This window comes from Topomyia yanbarensis, chromosome 2 (assembly GCF_030247195.1).
Source record: "Topomyia yanbarensis strain Yona2022 chromosome 2, ASM3024719v1, whole genome shotgun sequence".
Classification (NCBI taxonomy): domain Eukaryota; kingdom Metazoa; phylum Arthropoda; class Insecta; order Diptera; family Culicidae; genus Topomyia; species Topomyia yanbarensis.
In genome coordinates, this window is record NC_080671.1 from 451,134,209 (window position 1) to 451,143,871 (window position 9,663).

General features: G+C 38.7%; 1 protein-coding gene across 1 annotated transcript; it reads left to right on the forward strand.

Annotated features, from left to right (window-relative positions):
- Window positions 1–591: 591 nt before the first annotated feature.
- LOC131685794 (rhodopsin-like) lies at window positions 592–1,922 on the forward strand. The gene is made up of 2 exons (XM_058969744.1): window positions 592–1,342; window positions 1,408–1,922. The coding sequence occupies exons 1-2, from the start codon at window positions 629–631 to the stop codon at window positions 1,813–1,815; spliced, it is 1,122 nt and encodes a 373-aa protein (XP_058825727.1). The 5' UTR covers window positions 592–628; the 3' UTR covers window positions 1,816–1,922.
- The last annotated feature ends 7,741 nt before the right edge of the window (window positions 1,923–9,663 follow it).

Genomic DNA, 9,663 nt, shown 5'->3' on the forward strand with positions numbered 1-9,663 from the left:
AAGAGAGACAAAATTATTAGATCATTGTAAACAATTAATTGTTTATTTAAACCGTGGAACCGTTTTCAATGACATTTTTTCAACTGTGGATTAATTTGGAGCAATTAGAGATAAACTAAGATGTTGAAACTTAAAAACAACCCAAATAATGTTAATATCATCATCAAATGAAACGAAGTTGGAGGAAAGGAGTACAAACATATGAGAAGTGTCCAAAATATGCAGGGTTCCAAATTCATTTGGTTACCCTATATATTTTGTTAGAGAAGGTAATAAAGCTATGCATAAGCATTTGAGAACATTTCTACTTTTATATACCTCATCCAATGGAAGCCAATGCTAGAAAATTATACGTCAACTTCCTGCCTGAAGCCCCAAGCGCGAAAATTCAAAGCAGTGTTCCGCCAAAACTTCCTGTTATGAGGATTAACGTATGCAATGATGAATTCAGATTGAGAAGACAACCCGCAAACTGTGCTAATCAAATTAGTACACTTTTAAATATAAAAAGAATCACAATACATGGCGTTAGTTTTAGTTGTTCCCTATAGTGGGATGTCGTCGCCAATATCAGTGATTTTCTTCAAGTTACTACAAAGTGAATTTTTATACAGGCACTAATCAAACCATGATTGTGTTCACGGGACCGCAGTTCCCAGTGATGTCTGCGGTTACTACATCCAATATAACCGTTGTTGACAAAGTCCCACCGGAGATGCTTCACTTGGTTGACTCCCACTGGTACCAGTTCCCACCGATGAATCCACTGTGGCATTCACTTCTCGGAGTAGCGATTTTGGTACTATGCTTCGCCTCGATGGCCGGAAATGGATGCGTAATGTTTATATTCACCAACACCAAGTCTCTTCGGACGCCGTCCAACATGCTGATAGTGAACCTTGCTTTCTCGGATTTCCTCATGATGTTCACGATGGCACCACCGATGATAATCAACTGCTACTACGAAACCTGGGTGCTTGGTCCATTGGCATGCACAATTTACGGCATGTGCGGGTCGCTGTTTGGCTGTATTTCCATCTGGACCATGACTATGATTGCATTTGATCGGTATAAGGTGATTGTCAAAGGTCTATCAGCTAAACCGATGACTGCGAATGGTGCTATACTGCAAATTTTTAGTGTGTGGTTTGCTTCACTTGCCTGGACTAGCTGTCCTCTGTTCGGTTGGAATCGATATGTTCCGGAAGGAAACATGAGCGTTTGCGGAACTGACTATCTTACTAACACCCTGCTTAGCAGATCTTATATTATGGCCTATGCAACTTTTGTTTACTTTCTACCACTGTTTTTAATCATATATTCATATATTTTTATTATCAAGGTAAAAATCACAAGCATGTTATATTCATGATTAATTTAATGTTTCTTTGTATTAATTTTATGTAGGCTGTGTCTGCCCATGAGAAGAACATGCGAGAACAGGCCAAGAAAATGAACGTTGCCTCGCTTCGATCGCAGAATCAGAGCACCAACACGGAAATAAAACTGGCCAAGATTGCCCTGGTTACCATCTCCTTGTGGTTCGTGGCCTGGACACCTTACCTGGTGATCAACTTTACCGGAATATTTGAAGCAGCTCCTATTTCTCCGTTAGCAACCGTCTGGGGGTCGCTGTTTGCCAAGGCCAACGCTGTCTATAATCCGATCATCTACGGTATCAGCCATCCAAAGTACCGAGCTGCTCTTTATAAGAAATTCCCGTCGCTATCGTGCAGTGAAACGGTAATTGATGATAACCAATCTAAGCTCACGTACACATCAACCTTGGCTGCAGAAGAAAAGTCACCAGCATGAACAATAACGAAGTGAGAAAATTATGATATTATATATTTCGAATTTATTCTTTTGATCAACTTTGACGACGAATAAATAAACATAGAACAAGCAACTGACGAAAGTACACGAATGTTGTTTTCCGCCGATTATTCAGGTCAGTTTCCAAGAAGAAATAAAAAAGTACAACTGCTTTGCCAACAGCACATGAAACAATCACTAACTCCGGATTACGTCAGCGAAAATACCCATTCCTAGGAGATAAGTAAACTCCCATCAAACGAAAGATAATAGCTTTCACAAAGCTTTACTTGTTCCTAACAAACTTGTGTGTTGCTTTTGAAGAATAATCGGATAGATTTTTAGTTTGCTCATCCGATTGGCAAAGTCAAAATTCATCCTCACCACACAAATCACGTGCTCTGTCAAATCAACACTGCCAACTTCACTAAACAGTACAAATTTCCCGCGGTCAACGCAGGCGAGGTTTCCCATGCCCTTGCCCTTACTACTGACCGGTTGCTGTTTGGTGAATTCCCCGTCACAGCCAGCTGATTTACAGCTGTAATTCCCTTAGGCAATTGACTCTTGTTTTAATTTATGTTCATTTGCCCGCTCGGGCGATCGCGCGGGCGCGGAATAAAAGCAAGCTACTAGATGCAACAAGAGGTACTTTACCCTGCCCTGCAACACCGTCGCAGCACGTTTAACGTAACAAACTATCCAAATCGGGAGGTATTTTTGCATAACGACTGGTTTCCGACAAATGTATGCATTAATTTCCCATATCTTTAAAACAAGCATCGTGGTGTATGTAGTAGTTACATTAAGTAATATTCGGAGTGTTTTCGGGGGCAGGAACCAGCAACAAATGGCACATATCGTGACGATCTCGATTTCGTCATGTTCTTATTGTTACTCTGTAAGTTAGAGCATCGTGTACTATTTCTATCCTACACTGCCGAGCAAATGGGGTGCTCGTACTTTTAACCCGAAATCATTTTTTTTCCAAGGGAGGTTTCAATCTTAAAGTCATTCCTTTCCGTTTTAAGATATAAAAAATCTTCAACCTTACGCGTGAAGGTGTTATAAATCGAACCCAATTGAACTGCGTATAAGGCAATTAACTTACCAACAAAGCTATGTCCGCCCACACGCAAGCTATTTTTGTAATCGACTGTTTCTTAATCACACATCAAAAATATGCATACCAATTGATTCGCAATTATTCATTGTTTCCCAGATATTCAATGGGTTTAATATAGTCCCATCACCCTATATGTCTTTTTTCGTAGTTCAGTGCTACAGAGACCTGAAATGTAAATCAGTTTCATATAAAGAAACTGGGGGTAAGCCTGATACCTTAAGTGTTGCCAAATGTGCTATATTTCCAGTCTAAAACTTAAGAATTAGAGATTCGAACTGAGTAGGCCGGTGTAAACAAACGGCCGGTGTTTTCAACTTGGTATTTTTTCAACCGCTCCTCCAAGATTTTTCAAGACAAGTAAATATTATAATTGTAGCAGTGTGGCACGTGGAATAGAATTTGGACTTCCTGCTCACCAATATGGTTCCATGTATGGACTTCTGGGGCCAACTCAAGACTACTGATAAACCAGGTGCTGCGGCCCGCGGGCAGTGATGTACCGATGGGAAAAATTCCATCTTCCCGGGTTTTTATTTTTGGGTTTTAACCGGGTTTTTTTTTCAAATCATTTTAACCCGGACGAAATATGGGTTTTTTCGTTTTATCGAATGTATAATGTTCATTTAAATTTTTTTATCCTTTCGGCAGTCGCTCTAGTGCACTGACATTCCGCAGGAAACCTTGCTCACAGCAGCTATAGCAACATTTCGAAAACGTCGTACCGAACCCCATAAGTTCCAGTTGCAGGCCCGTGCGCAAGGGGGGGGGGGTTGGGGGTTCAACCCCCCCTCCCTTCCATGAGGGTTTTGAATTACTTTTAAAAAATTATTAACTTCCTGTTCAGGAAAAAAATATACTGCAAACCGTTTTGATACATAAAGTGTCATTTGAGATCGGTCACTCTAGTAACAAGTCAATGAAGGAACTAAAATTTGCGAGAGTGGCTGGAAAGGGTTGTATGTCAAGTTGGACGGCTTCTCTGAAGGATCGGTTCACGTTTCGACAAGCTTCGATATTAGTAACAATAGTGAGTAGACAGCAGATGTCGGTCAGCGGGCTAGCAACGGCAGCTAAGGAGGAAAAACACGAAGTTGGAGAAAATCGGGATATCGTAGTCTAGAGAAATTTTACCGCCGATGTTTATTCCGTTGGAGTGGCAGCGAAATGGATCGCGAAAATAGGCATCGGTATAGGGTGAAATACCGCCGCCAAGAAGTTCTCAGCACCAGCTAGCAGATAAATAGGAACGACTAGCACCAAGAAGGATAAGAAGCCCGACGAAGGTGGCTGTAAACAGATGTAAATCCTCATGGTCGACACCTCCGGATCGGTTCATGTCTCAACAGGTGACGATATTTGCAGCAGACCCGAGCAGGCCGGATGTATCGACAGCAACACAAAACAAATTAAGTAAGAACACAAAGCAGTACTTAACGGTTGCCTCGGATGGATGAGGATTGCGAGATACAAGTTTAGGTTTAGTCGGATGGCTTAACAACTACTACAAATCAATCCGAATCCACCACGAGCCAGCAGGCAGCGCATCGGAAATACCAAAAACGTGAACTTAATTCACTAGAGGCCAAACCATCGAATATATTCACAGGGTGTCTTTGGAGGAATTGTTCGCATGAATATTCGCTACAATCTGATAAAAATTAAATTGAGGCATGGCTTACTATGATTGAACTAGAAAAATTAACTTTTTATACTGACGAGGTAGAAAGTTGGTGTCTTCGACAAAGTTTTAGAAATGCTCATAATGAAGAATTTTATTGAACGACTTGAACTTGTAGAACTTAAGATTATTAAGATTATCGATTTATAAAGCGTTTTCTAAGGCAACCCTCTTAAATTTAGTTTTTAATAAAACTTTTTTCCACCGTGACTTTTCGTGCAAATGATGTTCCAGACAAATGTTAAGGTGAGGTATTAAAACCTCATAATATTGTTGAATACTGCATGTAAAAATATTGTTCAGGACTGCATGTAAAAATTTTACCTGAAATCGGCGGCGCGGTGCACACCACTTGTAAAAAGAATGATTGAAGAATTTTAATTTTTTTTTTTTGCACCAATTTCAACTGCGTATAAGAGAGAAAGGTGCACACCGAAATGGACGAGCAGGCACTATTTTCAATGTCCACACTACGCATAATAAAGGTAAGAAGGTTTGATGCGTGGTACTCTAGAACCCTATGAATAGGGTAAGCTCACTTTGTAATGTTTTTTTACTTTTTCGATATAAAAATCCACAAAAAAATTTCGGTTTTTTTGGTAAAATTTTGTATTTTTTTGTAAAAATGTTAAAATCTTCAATAACTTTGAAACGAATTAGTATTTCTACTCACAGTCTTCAACAATATTATGTAGTTTTAATGCCTCCACATTTGTTTGGAACATGGTTTGCACGAAAAGTCACTGTGAAAAAAGTTATATTAAAAAACGAAGTTTGAGGGGGTTGCCTTAGAAAACGCTTTATAAATCGATAATCCTAAGTCCTACAAGTTTATACAACAGTTTGTTCAACAAAATACTTCATTACGAGCATTTCTAAAACTTTGTCGAAGACAGCAACTTTCTACCTTGTCAGTATAAAAAGTTAATCGTATTAAGCCATGCCTAATTTTAATTTTTATTAGGTTGTGGGGGATAATTCTTGCGAACAATTCGTCCAAAGACACCCTGTGAATATATCCGATGGTTTGCCCTCTAGTGAAATAAGTTCTCGTTTTTAGGGCTTCCGACCGCTTTTGATGACTCCTTCCCGATAAAAAATCAAACCCCCCCCCCCCCCTTTAGAATTTTCTGCGCACGGGCCTGTCCGGGGTATTGGATGAGGTGAGTGGTAATGTGGTAATCATAACAATGCGCGGACAATAGGCGGGCTCAACTCCCCATGTATTGGGACACCTCTCTATATAATGGCTTGCTTCATAACTTGAAATAGAATTTTGTCTTTGGAAGGTGAACCTTATAATGTCCGTGGAATGCACGTAAGTGTATCTGCTTACGGGTCCACCCATGTTCCTTTGGGCCCGTAAGACAATGACAGACTGAATGTGACGAGTATGTGAAGCATGAACAATTTATTCTAGAAAGACTGTCCACTGCCACTGGTTTTTTCTTTGCTACAATGCAATGGGTGGCAAATCATATCATCATCATCCTGCATCATTTCCTTTTCGTCTTTCGCCTCTCCTTTAGTCTTCCGAAGTCCGCGCTTCACCATGGCCCAATAGATTTCGATCGGACGGAGCTCACGACAGTTCGGTGGGTTTATGTCTTTCGGTGCAACATTCGCGAAATTAGCCACATATCACACCTGCATGGTTTTGGAATAGTGGCATGAAGCTAATTCGAACCAAAATAACGGTTTTTGGATCGTGCTATCTCAATAACTGCACAATCTGTTTTGGACGCACTCAATTTTGTTAATTTCTCCGTTTATGGTTTATGGTTCACTGCGTTTACCACAAGTGCGTATGGTCTGCCAAATCTGATTTCGAAACGAATTTCGACAGCTTCTTCCATTTGAAATAGTCATGCACAGCAAACTTATTCTTATCCTTATGAATTAGTCCTCTCCCAGAGACTGTTTAAAATCTACTTTTATGAAAGTCTCATCATCAATGACGCAGAACCAGTCTAAAGAGAAACTGATCAAAAATTTTAATGTCGATCAAGTATGTTGCGGAACGCTCCCCTTTCCATACGAATGCTCTCCTTTCCATACGAGCAAATTTCTTGCCGAATCATGTATTTTTTGGCAAACTTTGACATGTTCTACTTTCTAGCTTCCTCGGAGGCTCGAACTTCAGAAATCAAGAATCAGTAGCGACTGGCTCAAATGGAGTCGAACTTATTGCGAGCAGTAAAGAAAAGAAACTCAGAAAGCTACCGAAAATCTTTTTTCACACAAACCTTATCATACATGACGAGACGATGCGTTGTAGTCAACAGGTGAGTGTAGAAGTTTCCCTCACGCGATTTCCCCCACTTCACTCTGCTATTCATTGCGATTATAGGCGCCTTTTGGACTTGGTACATATGTAGTCTTTCACGTTTTTTTGCTTTTTTCGCAAAAGTTTTGCTTAAATGCAGCTATTTCGCTGCCTCTCTCGGTGAACTATTGAGATTGCTCTTGAAGGCTTCCACTGCCCGTTTTAAGGGGGACGTCTGGTGTAAAGTGCTCAATAGACTGGTTCAATTTTTGACTTTTAACTCCACCAGGCTCTACTGATTCCTTTTATGACCCTTAGTAATTGTACAAATTTTGGTACCGATCGGTTGTGTCTACGAACCCTCCAAAAATTTCAAAGTTTATATGCAAGTTTGTATGGAAAATCGGTAAACATTGAAAATAAATTCTTAAAAAATCACCTTATCAATCAATTAATCAGAACACTATATATTTCTAAAGGTATTCTTCTACTGAACACATTCGTGGAACATTAAAAGTTTATGAAAATTCGCTGAGAAAAGTTGTTAACTAAAGAAGCAGCAGGACTTCAAAACAAGTGGATTTTATTATTAATCATAGCAGCCCTGTTTGAATAGCTGTATCTGCCATTCGCGAGCGGTGGGTGGCAAGTCTAGTTTTCACTGGTATAACGATGTAGCTATTCAAACAGGGTTGCTATGGTTACTAATAAAATCCACTTGTTTTGAAGTCATACTGCTTCTTTTGTTAATAATTTTGTTAATAACCTTTAGAAATATATAGTGTTCTGATTAATTGAATGATGAGGTGATTTTTTAAGAATTTATTTTCAATGTTAACCGATTTTCCATACAAACTTCCATACAAACTTTGAAATTTTTGGAGGGTCCGTAGACACAACCAATCGGTCCCAAAATTTGCACAATTACTGAGGACCATAAAAGGAATCAGAAAAGCCTGGTGGAGCTAAAAGTCAAAAATTGAACCAGTCTAGTGCTCAACCTGAAGGTTATTTTGGTTTACGATTAAGAAGGTATGGTAACAATGGATTTTTCTTGTGATGTTAAGATTTATTTATATAGTCAGTGTGTACGAAAAAAAAATCAGTAACGCACACATACGAGCGTTCCAAGAGTAGACGTCCAACCATTTCCACGTCAAGGAGCGCCGCGGCGAATACAATAACTCTTGATAAAATTGTCTAAAACGGGAAATACAATAAGTTTTGTAAAGCATAGACTTGTAGTCAGTCGATGAACCACAAAAAATAGAAAAAAGTTCGAGTTTCGGAAAATGGCTTCATAAAAACCGAAAAATCTCATATTTAAAAAAAAATTATTCATTTGTGCAAATTTTTATTTCATACATATGTGCATTCTCACACAAAAAATCGAGTCAATTCGTTGATTAGTTTTTAAGTTATCGTGTTCGCTATTAAAGGGTGTCCTACATCAAATTGCATCACGGAAAAAACGCTGTTGAAAATGATCCATAGGGTATTTTCTCTTGGAAATTTGGGTAGAAGTAGTTTAGAGTGTATTGTTTACATTGTATTTTTATCGCTGTCAGTTTTTCGAAAATTTTTGCCGATAGATTGAAATCTGCGTGTTTTATAGCGAATATGCGCTAGGAATGCATGGCTGCTTAAAACAAAAGAAGTTCAGCGTGACCACCGAGATTGCTGGAGACTATTCTAGGGGTTTAATACTAAAAATTAAGCGGATAAAAAAGAAGTCTATTTGTGTTTGCCCACTACACCAGGCGCCCCCCTTAAAACAGGCCTTACCTCTGTCCATATGGCGGATCGTAGATAGAAGGCGACGACGATCGTTTATAGAAGACATTTGAGGTTGACTTCCAGCTTAAGCGGTGATCGCGAAACTGTTGGGAATTTGTGATGACGTCATCGCAGTTTCTCGATAGTGGAATGGTTAACGCACCCAACTACAGATTGAGAGATCGCAGGTTCGATTGCTGTTCGAAGGAATGCCCTGTTCACAGTTCAGCGTTCCATAAAAAGATGAATTTTCACCGTATCCCTTTCTGATTACTTCGGATATTATTTCTCTACCTATTTTTACATCTCGTCGCTGTTGTGCTATCTTATGACAAGCGCCATTTAGCACATTTCGAGAAAAACGATTTTTAAAGTTTGAGATTGAATATCTTGAAACTTATAAATGGTAAAAACAATTCAAAGAAGACAATTAATGCTTCAATCTATTCTGTATCAAACTCTCAAATATCATGAAGTTCGGTTGACTATGTTGCGAGTTTTCACTATAAATGTAAACAAAAGTCGCACTCACACGTGTCGTAGGTGTGTATTGATGGCAAAATTTGTATGGCGTGTCATAATTGTGCATGGAAAATTTTCCATAGAAAAAAAGCATCAATTATTAACTTTTATTAATATCTTTGGCATTATTCGGCCTAGAAACAATCGATGAGATGCATTTTGAAGGAAATTGAGCAAGCAATCTAGAAAAAATAGTAATTTTTAATTACAGTGTTGCCAAACATGAAATATTGCCAATTTAAAAGTAAAACTGCATATTTCTCGCAATACATGGATTTTAATTTTAAAAATTATTATGCCATTGTGTTCCTCAGACATTTTTACATATAAAAACATCTAAAACTTCTACATTACTTAAGCGAATCCCAAGATACAGTGATTTAAAGCAAAAAACTGACAATTTCTCATCAGTTTTTTCGCTATAACTCAGTAACCAAGCAAAATTTCAAAATTCTGAAAACGCCATTTTGTAGAGAATTT

Bases quoted from the DNA above. Each gene is read 5' to 3' on its own strand.
- LOC131685794 (XM_058969744.1), top strand. From the start codon at position 629: ATGATTGTGTTCACGGGACCGCAGTTCCCAGTGATGTCTGCGGTTACT. The intron at 1,343-1,407 runs GTAAAAATCACA...AATTTTATGTAG, and splicing joins CATATATTTTTATTATCAAG to GCTGTGTCTGCCCATGAGAA.